Source organism: Lygodium microphyllum, chromosome 3 (genome assembly GCF_053477565.2).
Source record: "Lygodium microphyllum isolate KBCC chromosome 3, Lygodium_microphyllum_v1.1.10, whole genome shotgun sequence".
Taxonomy (NCBI): domain Eukaryota; kingdom Viridiplantae; phylum Streptophyta; class Polypodiopsida; order Schizaeales; family Lygodiaceae; genus Lygodium; species Lygodium microphyllum.
The window spans coordinates 72,203,729-72,224,330 of record NC_141137.1 but is presented as its reverse complement, the minus strand read 5'-3'; the positions used below and the strand labels follow the sequence as shown (position 1 = coordinate 72,224,330).

The 20,602-nt window shown below is 39.2% G+C and overlaps 1 protein-coding gene across 1 annotated transcript; it reads left to right on the top strand.

Annotated features, from left to right (window-relative positions):
* Positions 1-4,072: 4,072 nt before the first annotated feature.
* LOC148038495 (Small nuclear ribonucleoprotein family protein) lies at positions 4,073-4,986 on the top strand. Its single transcript, XM_087672801.1, has one exon. It carries the CDS (start codon positions 4,167-4,169, stop codon positions 4,566-4,568), a length of 402 nt encoding a protein of 133 aa, XP_087528927.1. The 5' UTR covers positions 4,073-4,166; the 3' UTR covers positions 4,569-4,986.
* Positions 4,987-20,602: the final 15,616 nt, after the last annotated feature.

Genomic DNA, 20,602 nt, shown 5'->3' with positions numbered 1-20,602 from the left:
ATAATGGCTTCTTTAGAAACACCTAAAGTATAAAAGAGGTATCTCACTGAGTGATGTGCGACATGGATACTTAGCTATACTTTATATGAGAGTTTCATGAGAGCTTATGGGCTAGTTATAGAGGACTTTGGGCTATATTCGAAAAGATAAAAGAGAGATATTAGTGAAAAGTGATGTACAAGGATGTCTTACACTTTGTTGAGACTTGTAGTATATGTCAGATGTATTCTTCTATGAGACACAATGATGGTTTACATCCTACTTACCCTCTCCCTATGTATTACAAGTGGGTTGTGAATTTAGTGATCATGCCAATGGGATTATGGAGGATCAGATATATTGTACTTGCATGAGAGGATCTTACAAATAAAATTGAAGGCTGAGGACAAAAGATAAGAGTGTTGTATGTAGGTTCTTCTTGTAAGATGTGATATATTGTTGAATTTTTTTCTTTGATCTACCTTGAATTTGTGTTTGAAAATTGCTCTTGGCTGTCTCGAATAGAGGGATATTGAAGATTGTTTTGATGTTTCTTGGCCTACAACTATAGCAAGTTGAAAGACATAATATTTGGTCTAAAAGAATGATATTTCGAAGCTCCAAAGTAGGGTATTATAGGTCTACATGGGTTGCATAGGTGCCAGACTATTCTAATGCATGTATGGTGTCACGTAGTTCCATGTCTATGTATAGGAATCTTATATGATGATTGTTGGTGACTAGATTTCACATGTGAGCCAATGGGACTAGTCTATCAATGTATATGCTGAAATTTACCTTGACTATGGTTAGATTTCAGTTTGATTGAAGTCAATTTACACCTAAATGTTCATTACCAAGTGATAGGACCTTTTTGAACAAGTGATCATATCCAATAACCCTAGACAAAGTTTAGTGTCACTTGGATGTGGCAAGAGCACCCTATAGGGTAGCCCCATAAAATGTGATGCAAAAAGTGGGCTTGAACTAGGAACCTTCAGCTTGAGTAAGATCATTAGGAAAAGAATTAGTTTTTTTGTGGAAGATAACTAAAGAAAACATGGCATAACTAAATGTGATCAAGGCAAGACTAATTGTGGATGGTTGATGCATGTAGAAGGATTGATATGGGATTTTTTGAACTACTATGGATTGCTCTATTTAGAGATTTCAAGCTATTCATTGATATTCACTACTTAGTTCATTGTGATTCAGGATGATTCTATTGTATGTTATACTCTTGATTGAGGGCTTTCGTGGAAAATATCGAGTTTTTTTTTTCCCACTACCATAGGTAAATGAAAACAAGGATTCTATGCTGAAAATAGGGAATCTTTTGAAGGGAAGAATAGGATATTTTGACAAATGATGGCTCCAATGGTTCAGGTCTAATTTATGCATGTCTGAAGCCTTTTGGGATAGATATACATTGTTTTGAGCTTGGATTAATGTATAGCAAACTATAGATCTTTTAGGTTGAATTAAGTTAGGTTCCTTTGAGCTACCATCTCACATCAATCATCTGTAAGAGATTTTATATGTTGTATTGAATTCAAGCCAAAGCTTGAATATCATAAGTATAGATTACAATTGAGATCTTGATAATTCCTTATGTTTCAATTATTTCAATTGTTTCTTGTCTTGTTCTTTTGTGGATTTTCTTGCTTTCCTTTTGTGAACTCTTCTTGCCAGAACCCCAATGGATTAGGCTGATCACATTTATTCTCTCAACATCTTTGGTGAACTTGATGGGAAAGCTTGCATAAGATTTTAGCAAGATGGGTGATGCTTTAAGTTCTACAAATGACGTTATGTTAGGTGATTCTTGTAGACTTTTATTGCCTATTTGTAGCAAAAATTGGATTTTGTTTCCAAGCATATATCTATTGTCATTAAAACTTGCAGGTTGTGGAAAGCTAGCTGAAATTGTTTGATGGCAAAAATGTTTCCAATTATCTGAAGGTCTATGCAAAAGATATGGATTTTATGGGATTGCTCCACACATATGAGCCAATACTTTCTACAACTTGAAGTGCATGAACTAAAGGCACACATAAATGAAATTTATGTGAAAGATGCCAATTGGGATGGGTTCAAGAAAGCTTTAAAAGTTTAGTTTTTTATTGAAGACAGAGGTTTGGTGACTCAAATGACTTTTAGGGAGTGGGTTATGGAACTCAATAAAGGACTTATAGCTCTACAGAGCTTTTATGGGAATTTGAGTGTAGATTTGGATGGTTGGATACATAAAGTAGCAAGCTCTTGAAATTAAGAAGACAAAGTTGTTATTACATACATGTTGCAGATTTCGCTTTGCAGTTAAGCTTAGAAGAACTTTTGGAAGACGAGACTACTAAAAAGGGCTTAAAGATTGGTTGACATGAAGTTAAGGATGATGTCTCTATGCTAGTTAAGAGATAAAGGAGATGAGCTCCACATGTTGGGCCTATGTTTATGGCCACTAGTAAGGTTATAGACCTTGCTAGAAAGTAATTTGTTTCTATGACTACTCCAATCAAGGAGGATGTTATGGATGAATTGGTTAAGCACATGTGCAACCTATAGTTGAAATTTGCAAACATAAAAGAAAAGGGTTGGTGTGTTGCATCAAGATCCTTAGTGCAAGAGGGATTTGTATGTCGATGTATTTTGTGTGATAGTATAGAATAGGAGCATAGGGATTACAAAAATTTCAAGGATGCACGGGAAAAAAACTTGATTTTCTTTAAAGATGGTAAGATCCACTTTTCATGAGGCTTGTCTACCACTTACTTTTCAAAATTTGGGAAGGGTGGGATGAAAAAGTTAGTGGATTTGCTAAGAAAAGCCAAAACTTGGTCTCATACAATGCATGCAATAGAAAGGAAAAAACCCATAGGATTGAATTAAATGATGTAGGAAAACGTATCCATGAGATGACTAGTTAAGATACACTGGTAGACTCTTTCTCTATTTATGTATATCTTTCTAGATCATCATATATTGATCTAATTGTAGAATAGAAAAGAAAGTGGGATGATGGTAATCCCGGTACTTCTAAAAGGGTTACCAAAGGGAATGGTAGGTCTAATTCATCCACCTCCTACACTTTCTTGCATGTATGGAAGATATTACAAAAGAGAAAAAGCAGGAAAATGTGATCCCTAATAGGAAATAGCTAGGATACAAATTGCAATCAAATATTGAAACTCCAGCAAATCTGAAAAAGGTACTTGAGGAGCTCATCCTAAATAGCAAAGTTGAATTTACCCTTGTTGAGATTATTAGCATTGCCAAGAGGGATACCAAATCACAAGGCTCTTTTAGGAAAAGGAAAACTATAGCTTCAAGAAAGACATCACTAAAACCATGTGCCGCAAGTTGGTATGATATATACAAATCGACTTGGGAAATCAAATGTGTAAGCATCATTGGCACACTCACAATATGCACAACTTATAGAGTAATTGCAATGAAAACATTAGGACACCATTTCAAAAAGGAGTGATAAATGTACATACAAATGCACATTATGATTGCTATGTCGAGTACAATCCTTATCCTTGCATGTTAGTGCCATAGGATCGATGTTATAATAACAAAATGTGGATCATGCCATGCAAATAACGAGCAGAGCAAGCATATGGTCGTCTTATTACCAAACTATAAAAAAGAAAAGAAACTCCTCTACATCACTCAAAAACAACCACTTACACGGAAAAAAAGACTACTATGTAAGTTTGGATGCATGTGTATAGGGTAAGGGGGCCAATAAGGTAGCGGCCCCCATAAAGACTACCTTTTGCGTTCACTTTCTAGTCCTTGTGGGCAACCCAGAATTTTTGAATGGGAGACCTTTGATTCCTTCCACCATTTTTCAAAGGAAAATTTTTGCTACTTCTCTCATGTTTAGGGATTGTATTTTGCGCCGAAATCTAGTTACATCTTGCAATGAAGAAGATCGAAGAGGTCATTGTTTCGTGACACTATTCTGGCTCCTTTATCGTACCTAGTTTTTTTTTGTTATAGCAATACCACTTACCCATTTCACAATTGCCCCTTACCCTATTCCACTTACCCCTTCCACAATCGCCCTCTACCCTATACAATAAGAGGGGCACCCCGGTAAAGATATCATACCTCGAGACTCTGCAATCTGACTCGTTTAACCCCCGTACTTAAAACTGATTATAACGACAGAGCAAAACATGGGAATGGCCGAGGAGCTTGCGAATCTGGCCATGGCGGCCTTGGACGACATGGCCGTGGACGCGCCTGCAGCTCCTCCTCCCCCTCCCCTTAAGCCACTTGTCAGGCGGTGCCACCTCCTCCTGCACCGCCGCATGCGAGTCGGTGTCTCCGATGGCCGCATCTTCATTGGCAAGTTCCATTGCCTCGACAAGCAAGGCAACATCATCCTCTACGATGCGATCGAGTACAGGGACACGGATTCCCCTCCTCCGTCGTCATCCTCGGTTCCTTTGCCGCCTCCATCCGACCAGCAGCGCAGCCTTGGCCTTGTCCTGATACCCTTGCGATGCCGCACATCCTGCTTAGTCGAAGGAACTTTGGACGAGCAGCTTTCTTTACTGTCCTTGCAGCAAGATTGAGATGCTGGCAGGTACTTCCTCGAGGATTTATGCTACAGGCTTTTACCTTCATGTGAGTCTTTAATACCGTGATCATCTTGCGCGGAAGTTCAGTGTTACTTAAACGTGCAGTTCCCGCTTTACTCTCAAGCCAAAGGTATGTACCCAAGACATGTCAATAGATGTAGTTCTATTCCAGGGCGAACATGCTGAAATCCTACACTGCGTTGTCAGATCCATGATAAGGCCACTGGAATCTGATGTTTGTCTCCTTGATATGGTCTTACTTTCAAAGGTTGTACTTAGTGATCGTGAATCATGTTATCGTTGAGATACGTCCAGTTCTCTCATTTTGTATCTATTTTAGCGCAAAATGATTCTTGTTATATTCTGTTCTTGTCAAGTACCACATTTTGATACAGGTGTTTCATTTTACTAATCTGATCATCTGCTAAGAATGATCATGATTGATACCGGTTCGTCAAGCTGGTTGCCATGTTGTATGATAATTGCTGTAGTCAATATGATGTATTTCTGAATGTGTATCTGTCTTATAGGGAATTGTGTCTTGGGAACTGCAGAAGCTTCTAATTTTTAGCAATATATTTTGCCTTTCCCCATTGTCTTTTTGCACTTTGTAGATGTATTGTATTTGTCTCTATGGTGGAAGCTTTGATTTTTCAAGTCAAGCTGTTATTTGGCATGATACCTGCGATCCTTCCTCGCATTCCTGCTAGCAGTCAACGTGTTTCTGCTGTGATCTCCTGGTTATGAGCTCTGTCAGAGTTTGATGGAGCTGTCAGATATGGGCACCAGCTCTTGGGATGCAAGTGTGGCTCGTATGCTGCTGGTCCCAGGCTAGGTGTGAGCTTGTTTGGCTGCACAGTTCGAAGGTGAGTTTGATTCTCCATTTGCTTATGGTTCACACATTGCTGGCATGGCTTGTTTATTGATGGGTCATTGCTATCAAAGTGGCAACGTGCTCTCTAGTGCAAGATTCAATGACATGCACAAAACCTTCCTTGCTCAAAGGACCATGATGGTCTGTGTTCTCATAGGTACGCTTTTGTCTCAAATAGTGTGGTATGGGATGCTACTAGCAAGATGGGTGAACATGGGAGGCATGTGTTGCATGTGGTAGATGTGATGAGAAGTTGTTCTTGTCTGGTACTCATGCTGGGGATGATGTGAATGGTCTTTTTTTTGTCTTAAGTTCTTGGACATGTTATGTGTATTAGCAATTGGGGCTTGAGGAGTTACAGCCCCATGGCCACAGCATAACATTGTCAAGAGTTGAGGACCCTCTTGAACAGATAAGTGTTAAAAAGTTTAATTCTTTTACATTTTTAGTGATTGTGATGTTGAGTAGAAAGGTCATGTCGAAGTAAAAAAATGATGTTGATGTTGGTGAAAGAAGGGCATGTCGAGGAGAGAATATTTTGAAGAGAGAAGAAAAATGTGTTGAAAGAGTTCATCGACGGGAGCTTGCAAATGTAGATAGACTAGGCAGGTAGTGTTGAAATGATCAAAAAATGCCTAAATAACTTAGTAATCCTTGGCAGATCCCAGACTCACACATGAGCTGACTGCAAAAACAGGGAAGAGAGATGGATTACAGCCAACAAACAGTGTTAAAGGCTGGATACTGCTGTCGCTCAGCTTGCAAGGCATTAAATGCAGTAAAGGCAGTAGCTGTACAGAAAAACACAGACTTGTTAGCTGAACCAAAAATGCAGCCAGCAGAGGGTAGGGGACAAGGCGTTTGTCAGCAGATAGGTGTTGTCCGGCTGTAAGGAGGTGGCAACAGTTAGGGGAAATCAGTGGTCAGCAGAAAACAGCACTAAGAACAGAGATTCTGAAATTTGATACCGTGTCAGAAGTGGATGCAGCATGGAAGCATGAAAGAATGCTGGAATAAACTGCTGAACACAAGACAGAAGAGAGGAGAGAACACTCAAGAACATTGCAAAAGAGAACTCAGAGATGTGCTCGGGAAATGGAATTCATATACCAAACACGAGACAAAACGTCAACAGTGAGTTATTGGCTGTGTGGGCATTGGCATTGGTTCCCTCTCTCCAATAGAGCATGCATTGGAATCTGCAAGTGATAATTGACTGACTGTGTTGGAGGGAGCAAACACATATAGTAGAAAAGAATGCCAAAAATGGCATCAGGTCAGCCAGCATAAAATGCTAAAAGAATCACTAAGAAGAAATTTGATACCGTGTCAGAAGTGGATGCAGCATGGAAGCATGAAAGAATGCTGGAATAAACTGCTGAACACAAGACAGAAGAGAGGAGAGAACACACAAGAACATTGCAAAAGAGAACTCAGAGATGTGCTCGGGAAATGGAATTCATATACCAAACACGAGACAAAACGTCAACAGTGAGTTATTGGCTGTGTGGGCATTGGCATTGGTTCCCTCTCTCCAATAGAGCATGCATTGGAATCTGCAAGTGATAATTGACTGACTGTGTTGGAGGGAGCAAACACATATAGTAGAAAAGAATGCCAAAAATGGCATCAGGTCAGCCAGCATAAAATGCTAAAAGAATCACCTGAATGACCACTAAAAAATACCTAAATAGCTCAATAATGCCTGGCACATTCCAGACTCACACATGAGCTGACTATACTGCTAACATATGAAAGGGGAGATTGGAACCTGGGTTTGTGGGAAAAGTAACACTCATGAGTCACGAGCATGATCCATGCATGTACATATGCATACATATGTATTATGTACACAAATTTATGTATATACATATATTATTATTAAAAGGTGACAAGATAGCCTTGCTCAAAACATAAGAGGTGACAAATTCTGAAGGTGACAAGATCTGGAGTAACAAGCTTCCCTCAAAACATATCCTTCTTCAAGTCTGTAAATAAAAGTGAGGGTGATAATCGTGTTCGTCAAGCATCTTATCAGGACCAGGCCAGCATGTTCCAAGTGTTCTGATGGAATATGTTCTGATTTCTAATAGGGCATAAGGTCTGAAATACTAAGAATATTCATCTAATTGATGGTAATTCTTTAAGTCTTTTTTGGGAAGGGGTGTGCTTGTTCTACATTGAGGTGTGACAGCTCAGTCATTTATCATTGATCAACTGTGTGAATTGAGACATGGCGTTTTTCAATGGGATTTCAGCTGTTTGTTGGCTGGTCAAAAGCAAGTCAGCCAAATCATATGTTTCCAACTGTTCTGTAACAGCAACCAATGACCAATAACAGCCCTGATGAGGAGCAGCCTCATACAATTGTTTATCTCAAAATAGCGTTAGCATTTTCTGACTGAAATTTGGTTCCAGGTTTGCTTGGCATGGGTTATGTGCTACCTCCCTACAAAACTGGGCATAGATTCTTAGATTTGGAAATCAGATATACTGGCAACCGTTAACAATGAGTAGTAGGGATATGATCCTAAACGTGGGAGCAGAAAGCATGATGGTGATCCAGACAAAAAACTGTATATGTATATATTCCTTTGGAGCAGAGGGCTTGATGGGTATGTTAGATGTCTGTACAAACAGCTTGTTGGCCTGCACATTGAAGTTGGTTAGCAAGAACTGTTACTTAGCATACTGGCACCTTCCAAGTTTGGGTAGTAGAAGTCCATTGTTCGAGTCAGCTTTTGACTTCTGCAAAGGTGGTTTTAAGTTAAATAGTTGGTTTGTCGATTTTATTGCCACACTGAACTGATGTTTTGAACAGCAACTCTTTGCTAATCTATAGTGCATATTCGTACCTCTTAGATTAAAAATAATGGTAGTTTTCTGTTTCTAGAAGGTATGGTTTGGGTAAATACACGGGTTACTCTCCAAGATAAGACGGTAGCAGCACATATATGTCTCTAAGCTGTAGTATAGACTCTCCTGACTTATTTTACCTTTTACATTTTTCGGAGATGTGTGTTGGATTATAGAACGAGACTAAGTCTCTCGATGATCTAACTTATTTCCCAGCTTGGATGGTTAGTTTGTATTTTGTACAATAGTACTCTGTGTGTAGTGGGTTTTATAGGGACGTTTAAAGATTATATTTGGGTGCAGTACTAGGGGCTATGCCACATCTAGGTGGAGAGCTTAACTAGGCATGGTGTAGACCGAAGGAGAGATGCCACATGGGAGTTAAATGATTGTGGTGAAACAGGTTCCCAAATCCTTGGAAGGATGTCACCCAAGCCCTCGCCGTTTTGGGGTAGAGGTGGTTCACACTACTATCCTAGTAGTCTTTGTTTGGTAGTACCCATAGAGAAACGATCCCACTTGTATCATATATCCAAAAGAAGAAGGGAATAAAGAAATCTACTATAGTTTACGAGTTTTGGTAAATAGTATTTTGCAGCCGTAAGAGTGTTATTGAATCAAACTCTAATGAACATCTAAGCGCAAATGGTGTCATTAGCATCAACCAATATTAGAACCATGTATGGTGGTGTCATTCATGTTGGTTTTACTCTTTCTTGGAATGGAACCTCCCCTATGCCATTTCCTATTCCTAGTGGCTATGGTTGTAAGTTGCCTAGGAGATGTATATTATTACACACACCCAACCCTCTTGATTGTCCTCGGTATTAAGGAAAGTTATTAACCTTCCTTAAAACGGTTCGGAGCTGAAATAAAACCCTGTAGATGTTGCAAAAACGTGCCTCCAGTTGAAGTCTACCATCAAGTAAGGCAAACCGCTGCTTTAAAACTTGATCCACGCATAGTATTAACTGTTTTAAGCCTCTGTGTTCCGAAGGGAAAAGCTTATCCCTCCTCCCTCAAGAAAAGACGGTTGTACGGATAAACATCGCGATTCCCTTTAACTCTCAACTCCACAACACACACAATCTGACCTTAAATTAGAGATGCAAGAAAGGAGCACCTTGCTAGGTGTTGGTTGCGAGAGGAAAGTGAGACGAGGATGCTCCTACGATCAGTGAGTCCACTTTCATCTTGCTACATTGCCTCCCCATCGAAACTACTGTCATCTTTTATTGGTTGGGTAGTAACCTTAGATTAGTGTTGGATTGCTTTTAGATGAGGTGACCATCCAACTTTTTCCATATTGAGTACGACTGTTCAACTAACTCTATCATTCCTTGAAGGGGGGTTGGATGATGTTGCTCATGGAACTAGGAGATTAGCGTGACCACAAAATAGCTCCTGCAAGGATACAATGAGGTGTACCTTATGTATGGTATCAAAGCTAAAAAAATCAAAGCAAGCAATGGGTTAATAGAAGGCTATGAGAAATCAAGAGCTGGAAAAAATTCAAAATATCCATAGAATTATTTGAGACTATTAGTTTATTGACACTTCGATTTTACATGCCTATATGATCTAGATATTGAGTACCAAAAAACCATGGTGTTCCTAGTTATGCATTGGAATGCTTGTTGCTCTTCTGATAATGGATTTAGAGAAATGATATTAGGGATAATGGACAAGATATATCTCCCATGTGTGCACCAAGTGGTGCTTCTCTAAGCATGACATGGCATTGATTGACTACATATGCTTACATTATCCAAGTTGGATTGAGTATATAAAACTCGACCTTAAAAGACAAACATTGATTGGGGAAACTTGTGTGATTTTTACTCTCTCAAAGGATTTTTCAAAACCACAAAATGGGCAAATAGAATTAAATAATTACTTGGATGTATTAGCAAGTTATTATGGTGATCCATGTAGATAGGCTAGTTGTGTCTAGAAAATTGAAGAGACACCATTATGAACTTATGAATTTCTTGTGTTGCCAAACAAATATGGGAACTCTTGATACCTTTCCATTCCAATCATATTTATTGATATTCTTGTTGAGAATCATGATCATTAGATGCAATAAGATTTTATACTCATGGTAACTTCTTGTCTTAGTTGAGGCTTTTGTAATTCTTATATTTCACAAATAAAAGTTTTTTAAATCCATGGGTGTGTATCAAATGTTAGATTCACCTAATTGATAAGTCAAGGCTTTTGTAATCCTTACATCCCACGGATAATTTTTTTGTGTGGAGATTATTAGTATCAAATTCTAGATTCACCTAACTTAATAATTGTGTATATGCCAGCATGAAGTGAGATACTAGTATAAGAATTTTATAGTTTTTTGAGATCGTGTATCATATTCCATGCAAATCTTTGCTAGGAGATTTCTTGTGAATATGAAAAAAATCCTAGAGGGCATGATGGATCACCATCCCTCATATATCTAAAGTGGATGGTCTAGGGATATTTCCATGGAGGGGTATGTACTCCTATTTCTACAAGGGATTTTTTCCATGGAGGGGTATGTACTCCTATTTCTACATTGATACACAAGAAGTTAACCTCACTATGGATCTCAAGAGAATTTGATGGGTTGAAAGAGTTATAAAGTTGGTAGAGCTTTTTCTCTTCAATGGCCTTAACACTAATGTGACAGTCACAATTTGAGGAGAAACTATGTTATTGCATCGTTGACTATACAACCAAGTGATGAGTATCATACTTGCTAATAGGATTGTGTTCACGGGAAGGAAGCGCAACGACTATCACTTAAAAGGTTATCTAGATCGTTCCTCATATGCCCTAGTGTTGGACATTGATAAGAAATTGCCTTAGATTTCTCAGAAAGATCATAGAGGAAGCTTTTGGGTGGGGTGAATATCCATATATTCTAAGGTCATTCAATCTTATTGTAGAAAAAGATAGAATTATTATTAATGGAAAAGCTGAAATGAGGACTTGGTTTACAAGTTGTAGAGATATCTATCTCACCAATCCAATTAAGCCAAGATAAGTTTCCTTAGTTAAATAAGACTTGTATTGTATGCAATCTAAATATTATCTATGATTTTTTCACAAACTAATGCTATGATTTTTTGACAAACTAATACCTTCTATATGGAGATTCAAGAGAAGAAGCTGCTTCTCAAGTTGATGTAGGCACCTTCCTTTAATGGGGAAGGATCCAATGTAGAAAAAAAATGTGGAAGTTGGCTAGATGCCATAAATGCTAATTTTTCCACCATAACTAGCTTTATGACCAATAAATCCATGCTTGCTAGATTTCACCTTACATGTGATGCAAAGCTCTAGTAGAAACAATGTTACAAGGATGATGGCATAATGAAAGATTCTCAGACTTAGGAGGATATAAAGATAGTGGTAAGGGGATGCTACCTTCCACTTCTCACCAATCAATCAAGATGAACAAATTTTTATCTTAAAGAAAAATAGGTTATCATTGGAACATTACTATCCAAGTTATAACCTTAAGGTAGTATGTACCCATCTTGACGTTGAACAAGAAGTGGCTTGGTTTTGTCAAGGCCTCAACGCACCCTTGGGTACTTGCTTGGAGACAATATGCCCCTCTTTCCTTCAAGATGCTCTTATTATGACTAAACCTCTTTGTCTCCAGAGAGGTGCAAATTCAATCGAGAAGAGAGAGAGAGGTGGAAATTCAATTGAGAAGAGAGGCAACCTTGAGATATCTTCCAAGTGCGAGTATTTTATGAAGCAATATTATGGAAACCAAGGCAAGGTTGTGAGAAGGGTAGGAAGGCTCCCTAGCTTTCATGTTTATTATTGCATTGCTTAGGATAAAATAAAGGTCCTTCATGGGCAATGAATCTAGACACTACACAACAAATTGTTTGAAGCTTAATGTGAGATTACCACCTACGTGCTTTAATCCTAGCGAAGCATGAAACCTCAAGAATAACTGCCCAAGGCTCAAGACTCTTTTCCAAGAAAACTCAAGAGGAGGGTATGGAAATGGAGGTTGACCAAATGTTAATAATGGAGGATATCGATGATGTAATGTAGTTGTTGCCCCATGCGAAAGCAAAACCAAAAAAGGTATTACCCTTTCACCATGCTTATAAGCTTTGGCAAAGGGAGCAAGTGTTCCTTCTTGACTTCTTTGAATTGAGTATCTAAGATTCATTATTTCCAAGGATTATACATCAATAGATCATGTTAAGGTTAAAGCTATAGTACAATTGCTAGTAACTAAGATTACCAAGGAAGTTCCTATGATATTGAATTTTCATTCAAGTCCATGCCCTTATAGTAGTACCATTGACTAGAACTTTTAAAGAAAATAACAAGATAATATGGACATCATTGCAATAGGCCAACTCTGATAAGCTCAATTGTATTCTCACCAAGGCAGTGCTTCTTAAATTCGTTGACTTTATTAAAGGTTTAGAGTCGTTTGTGATGCAAGTAAGCTTGTGCTTGGTGGTATCCTAGTGCAAGCGAGGAGACTAGTAGCCTATGCCTCTTGTAAGTTAAAGTCATATGAAGTGAATTATGCTACTCATGACTTGGAATTAGTAGTGGTGTGCACTATTTCTAGTTATGGAGACATTTCACCTCCAAATTTTGAAAATTCCCTATTCCAAGTGATAGGGATACAATTTTGCTATAGTACCACCTATCATCCTCAAAAGGATAGACAAATAGAGTGGGTGAACCATGTCACTGAGGATATACTTAGGGCTTACTATGAAAGAGAATTGCAAAGATTGGATTTAATGCTTATCTTGGTGGAATTTTCCTCCTTTGCCATAGCATAATAATATCATTGTTCAAGGCATTATATGTTAGGAATGCTTATCCCCTTTAAACTTCTCTATCTCTATCATTAGGGTGGAGGTTTGTAAATCTATACTTGAAGAACTAGAGTAGACAAGGGCTATCATCCAATATAATGTGGCCTTGCAGGATTTCTAGATGTACTATGACGATTCATAGAGATTCGAAAGGGTTTTCAAGGAGGGACACATGGTTTTCCTTCGTGCACTGCTTAATAAGGGTTCTTTACTACTTGGAAAGAACAAGAAGTGTGCCCTTGATATTGTGAACATTACAAGATTGTCAAATGTTTAGGGACCCATGTCTATAAGTTGGTGCTTTCATCCTATATAATGATTCATAATGTATTCCATTTAAGCTTATTGAAGCCATATATACCTAATGCTAATCACATCTAGATGATCAAGAAGTAGTAATATCCAAGTAAGGAGTTCTTGAAATGCAATCCAATAGGTCCTTAGACTCCAAGAGCAAATATCTTTGCAATTGTACCATCACCAAATAGTTTTGGAGCAATGGAAGGACCACTTAGAAGAGGAGGCACCATGTGTTGATAAAACCTCCCTTGCATAAGAATACCCCCAATTCCTATTGAGATGAGTTCATATCAAGTTCTTCAAGGGGAGTGGGATATGATATTCCCATTTTCTCTCAATGAGATGTTGCAGTTGTGAATCACCCTTAAGTGCCTAAAAGTTAAACCAATTCAAAGCTAAAATAGACATTGTCGATGTTGTAGAGGCACATTATAGGATCAAGGGTGACATTGCCATAAATACCATCAAATTTGAGAGCTCATGAATCAATCAAACTCAAAAGCACATCGCTTTATGCATCAAGACATCTGAAGTTCTTCAAGGGGAGTGGATATAATATTTCCATTTCCTTTCAATGAAATGTTGCAACTTGTGAATCACCTCAAAGTTGAAATAAACATCATTGATGTTGCAAGATCAATGGATGATATTGCTACAAATATTGTCAAATCTAAGAGCTCACAAATAAGTCAAAATCAAAAGCACAACATTGCTTTATGCATCAATTTTAGGCTTAAAAATTGAAAATATTAATAAATAAGAAAAAGCAAAATACTATCAAATACATGAATCCTACTCGAATGCCATCAAGTAAAGAAAAACATTGCTTTTAAAACATAGATGATATTAATAATAAATAGTATGCTTAGCTTGTTAAAATAGTCATTGATCAAAACATAACCATTACTTTGCAGATGTTTGTATTGAAAAAGAAAAATCTTATCCCCTCCCTTCTCCTCCCTTGAAATTTTCCTTAGCATGTGGGCTCTAAGAGCCATTTAAAACACCCCATGATTCGCTAGGACACAACTCACAACCCCATAACAACACATAACATACAACACATGCAACTCACCTCCACTTAAGCATGAGAGGCACAAGAACGAGAGGAGCACCTTGACTAGAACTATCATGATAGGAGATGGAGATAAGGACACTCCTACAACGAGCAAAACAAGAATTGCCCACTCTTGCCCTGTTACACTATCTCCTTAGTCAAAACTCTTTATGGAGTGAGGAGTCTAATCTCTAGATGTACCACTAATGCTAGCTAAACTCAACAACTAGTGACTTCATGGTTCTAAAATATTGTTCAAATGTTGTCACCATCATTGCTCTAGATGCAAGTAACAATACATATACAAACTTGAGTGAAGAGATGACAATTATGGCTTTTTGTTTGGCAAGAAAATTCTCATGCCTCAAAACCAAATTATTATAGGTCAAGTTTATATTATTTGTTGCGATTAAATATTAATCAATAAATTACTTATTATTTAGAAAAGGATGGTTTCATATGTGATGGTTTCATATGTCAAAAGATACATAAACTTGGCTAGCATGCTGAAGCTGTGGTGAAAATTTGTATTGTTATTATTATTTAAACTAAATTCCTTCATCATGCTTGTGTAATGTAGGAAGGCCCATCATAGAAGCATGGAACAATGGGGCAATACAATATTTACTTCAAGGATTTATGGCTGCTTCTAATAGCGTGATCTCTAGTTGACAGTCATTATGATATTCAAGTTTTGTTGGCTTTAGTTCACGAATGCAACAAGAATCATATTTGCTAAAAAATCTAATATGTAAACACATTTAAGATGCTTCTACAAATATTATTAATGCCTCCATTTCTTCTCTAGACAACACATGAAATCCCCTATATATACAATCACAACATTGTTGATAAGTAATGTAAGGTATCCCTCATTGAAACCTTAGAGGGACCCTTAGTACCATGAGCAACACTATCTAGTACCCCTTTTGGGAACAACAAACTTTGTTGAATGTGAAAGTTATGGCTCTACTCCATAAGAAAAATGAAAGGAGAGAAGGATCGAAGCTTGGACTCGAGGGCTATGGCGGGAGAGCAAGAGCAAATAAGAGAGAGACAAGAAATGGGAACTCCAACAGTCACAATGTGTGACCGGGCCTTCCTTTATTTAAATTGTCATTAAAAGAATAAAGAATAAAGTGAACGTGATCGGCGTCCGCCACCTGCAGTGTGCAGTGGCGGTGATTGTCAGTGTAGTAATACACGGGCGGCTAGGCAGAGGCGCCTTTACTCCCAACAACCTCCCACTTAAAGGCGAATCTGCCCTAGTGAGGAGTGAAAAGAAAAAGAAAAAGACATTACAACATGTACACATGTACAACAGGATGAGGAAAGATGTCATCTCATCCCACGCCCGTCAACCTCTTGAGGAAGGCAAAGCGCTCTGTAGAGAGGCTTTTTGTGAGCAGATCTGTAGGATTCTGGTTAGTCGAGATCTTGACAAGATCAACAGACTTGTCCTCAACGACCCCACGTATGAAGTGATACCTCACCTCAATGTGTTTCGTCTTCGCATGGAAGACTGGATTCTTGGCTAACTAAATAGCACTCATAGAATTTGAATGCAGTGTAGGGATAGCATCAATACAAAGGTCAGCAACCAAACAACCCAACCAAATGGCCTCCTTGCAAGCCTCAGTGGTTGCAACATACTTGGCCTCTGTAGTAGAAAGGGCCGTGCATTTCTGTACCCTGGACATCCAAGAAACAGCACCTCCAGCATAGGTGAATACATAGTCAGAAGTGGACTTTCTACTATTTGCATGTCTTGCATAATCAGAGTCAGTGTACCCCACGACTCCTGTATCCTGGCTGCCATAGCATATGCACATATCTGCAGTGCCCTTTAGGTACCTCATGATACCCTTCACGGCATCCCAATGCTTCTTGCCAGGTGTAGCCATATAGCGTGCCACAACTGCAAAGGCAATATCTGGACGAGTGGCTATCATGGCATACATAAGACTGCCCACTGCGGATGCATAGGGAATCTTGGCCATCTCGGCTCTCTGCTCATCTGTCTGCGGACAATCAGTTTGTGATACCTTCACATAAGAAGGCAATGGACAGCTAATAGGCTTTACGTCCTGTATGTGGAAACACTGAAGGACTTTATGAATGCACTCCCTCTGTGACAAGTAGAAGAGTCCTTGATGCCTGTCACATCTAATGCGCATACCAAGTATGTGAGCAGCTTGTCCCAGATTTTTCATCTCAAAGCTCTTCTTGAGCTGAGCCTTAAGAGCATCTAGCTTATCATGAGCTTTTCCTGCTATTAGCATATAACTGTCATAGCATGCGACACACGAGAGGCATCCAAATTCTTACGGTTAACCTCTTCCTGCAGAAGAGCACTCTCAACATCAGATAATTTCAAGGTAGCAGTAGAGGCACATAATGCAGTGCGGAATACATCCCATGACTCATTAAGAGTACCAAGCAAGAAAAGAGGAGTGATATCCTCTGCAAAAGTGATGTCCTGCGAAGTCAAGTTCTTGAGTATAGCATGGAACTGGCTCAAGTGAGCAGACATGGTCACATTCTCCTTCATGCGGCGCAGATCCATAAGTTGCTTCAGCCAGTACATCTGAGTCGCTGGACTTTTCTTGTCATAGAGATTCTTGATTTTATCCCACAACTGCCAAGCACTCTGTTCTTCCTCAAATACATTGTAGTGAACCTGTTTTGTGAGAGATAATACAATAGTGGACTTGCATAACTCATCAAGCTCAAGCCATTCCTCATGTGGCATAGTTGCAGGCGGATGCCCGCTCAACCTCAAAGGTTTGATCTGCTATTTCTGCACCAACACTTGTCAAATCTGGCTCTTCCAATAAGAGTAATTCGTATCATTAAGCTTAGTGATGTTGAAAATAGCATGATCAGTGGACGAACTCGCCATAATGCAGGTTGGAAGAGTGTAGACAGTTCAAAACTGCTTGATGTTTACTGCAGAAAATGACAAAAAAATCACTAAAATCGAGAGAAAATGGCGAGAAAAGTGTAACCAAAGTTGCTGTCCACCAAGTACTAGTGAAAGTATATCATTTCAGAATATTTTAGCATGAAAAATTCATGTCAGTCCATACATATATGCTTGCTGTAATAAATTACAGATTTCAGTAAATGAGAGCTAACAATGCCAAAATCGGATCCCAAGGCAATCAGATACTGCCAAGATCAAAGTCGGTATCATGCGGGCATAACATAAGCATATGACGGTCAATAAGCATGAATCCAACACCCAAGTATGTTATACAAACATCTGCCAGTGAATAGGCACACCCCCCAGTCAACCAGGCAAAGTGTTCCTGTCACTACCAAAACTTGACACAAGTAGGTGTCAGCTCACAAAGAGGATCCAAATCTGAGACTCAGCTCATAAGCATACAGTGAACCAAGACATATAATGTATCATCCCAAAGGGTAAGAAATCCCAAAGCCTCAAGTGTCTATAACTGCTCAATGCATAAAAGCACCAGCTGCTCAATGTCTGATAAGCATTTAAGAATGCTCCCACTGGTACAAAAGCCATATGTACGAGCTCAAGAGCTCAAACCAAGGCAAGAAACAGTGCCAATGATATAAGTCCAAGACAATACATCAATAGTACATCCCGAACATGTAGGTGGTAGAGCATCCGTATGTAGCATCCATAAGGATGTAAGACATCAAATACATCCCAATCTAAACTCTAACAAGCCAAGTAATATCCAAGGCAACTCCAGATAATCCAAAATGCATCCAAGGTAGAGCTTCAATGAGCACTCAAGCTCAACGTATGCATAGGGTAATCAATTGGGACATGAGCATCAAGCCGTAGGCAACGGTTATGCATAAATCCAAGGAGCATCACTGTCAAAGCATATACCACTGTCAAGCATGAACCATGTCAATGAGTGCGTAATGTCAAAGCTCTTCCAAAAGCATCCGGAATGAAATCCAAGCTCGAAGTCGTACCCCGAAGATCAATACTTCATGGCATATATCCAAGACATAGGCCTGAACCAATAGGCATAACCCAAGGCATGTGTAATAGCTTCAGCCCATTTTATTACATCAGTGATTCATTACTCAAAACTGAGTATTTGTAGACCCAAATGAGTGCCAAACTGATGGCAAACCATCAACATAGCATCCACCAACAATATGTAGGCATCCAATGGCATACATAGGCATGAGATGCAGGTTGGCTGCTCTGTATTACAGCAGGTATACCTGTAAACAGTGTGAAGCTCAGCCAAGATCTGAATGTAGGGAGCTTAAAGCTCAATGCCAAGTGAAGGGGGGCCCACACAAGGAGTCAAAGGGTAAAGCCCAATAGATAGAAGGCTACCCAAGAGCCTACAACAAAGCCAAGGGCTGAAAACATGCTGTGGGAATGGCCTGGACTGGTGGCGCAAACTATTCAGCCAGCGTGGGCAGATTTACAGGCCCTCTTGGGCTCAAGGGGCCGGTAGGGTGGGCCTCAAGGGGCCCAAAGGGGCTAATGAAGGGCTTGAATCAAGCCTAAGTGGTAGAGAGAGCTTCAACTCCAATGAGAGGCTCAACCAATGGCTGCCCTTTTCTTGCTGTCCATTGTTTGACTTGTGAACTCAATGAAACCCTGAAGAAAATGAAGCAATACCTCTGATGTAATGCCCTAAAGGTGCCCAACAATGGGGAAGAAGCTCAGGAAGCCGGGGAGTGACGGGAGCTCGAGAGAGTCGGCTATGGCTGTCGGAAAGGAGACCCAATGTTGTAGGTATTCGAATGAATGCGAATGGAGTCACGAACCAAGTCGGAATGCAAAAGCACCCATGCTCTAATACCAGTTGAAAGGAGAGAATGATCGAAGATTGGACTCGAGAGCTATGGCGGGAGAGCAAGAGCAAGTAAGAGAGAGACAAGAAATGGGAACTCCAATAGTCATAATGTGTGACCGGGCCTTCCTTTATTCAAACTGTCACACTAAAAGAATAAAGAATAAAGTGATAGTGACGGGCGCCCGCCACCTGCAGTGTGCAGTGTCAGTGACTGTTAGTGTAGTAATACACGAGCGGCTAGGCAGAGGCGCCTTTACCCCCAACAAAAAACATCGACGATGATCACCTAATAGCAATCTAACACCTATCTAAGGTCACTTTTGAACTGATAAAAAATGAGAGTAGCTAACACTAGACTTAGTTCAACATTGGTAGTCTTTTACACTTCCATAGCTTCAAGGACTAGTACTCTACCACATTATTCCCTTAAAACAATGTTAGCTTGGATTCTAGCCTTTTACACAGGTAGTCACAATCATTTGGCTTTAATCCTAAAAATAATGTAGAAAACCATCTCTTAATCAAGTGCACTTGTCCATAGGATAGAGTAATCATGACCTCCATCCTCTTGCTTTCCACCCACTCACTCACCATTCTTTAGTTATTTGAGTATAATTAGACCATGTTTAATATATGCATTCCTTCATCGTAAACTTAGCATTAAAGCAATACCCTTAATTCAAAAAATATATAGAAAAAATGAATGTTTTATTATCACAATAATCTTTTATAAGATAATCATTGGTCAAAACAAAACTATTGGTAACCTAGGATGTGACCTACTAGTCCATCAACTAGCCTTTTAGCCCACAACTAGGAATGCCCTAAGGGACCACACATCTCATCCTAGGAAATTGGTAAGATGATGAGCTAGCTTGTAACTCACCCCATCAAATCTAACACTCAACCCTTCTAGACAACTGAGGGGTGTCACACTCCAAGGCTAGGCTTTATTATTACCTATCTCAAGCTCATGATGCTAGGCTATTTTTTTTATACACGACTTAGTGACCAGTGGTGGCTACATGGTCCATCCACCCATGGAAATCCTACCCCAAGGCTAGATATACACCTTGAGTACATCACAATCAACTTAGTGGGGCCACCTCACAATCGGAAATTGGAAGTTAGTTTTGCATATGCAATCAATTAGTGAATAATAATAGGGCTACCATTATGACCAATATATTCATAATGAATTGATATAATCCAAACAACATAATAGTATCATGAAAATCTGAAGGGTAAGCCTATCATATGACAACGACTAATCAGTTCGTATGGTAGAC

What these genes read in the sequence shown, in the direction of transcription:
- LOC148038495 (XM_087672801.1), top strand. Translation starts at nt 4,167, where the DNA reads ATGGGAATGGCCGAGGAGCTTGCGAATCTGGCCATGGCGGCCTTGGAC.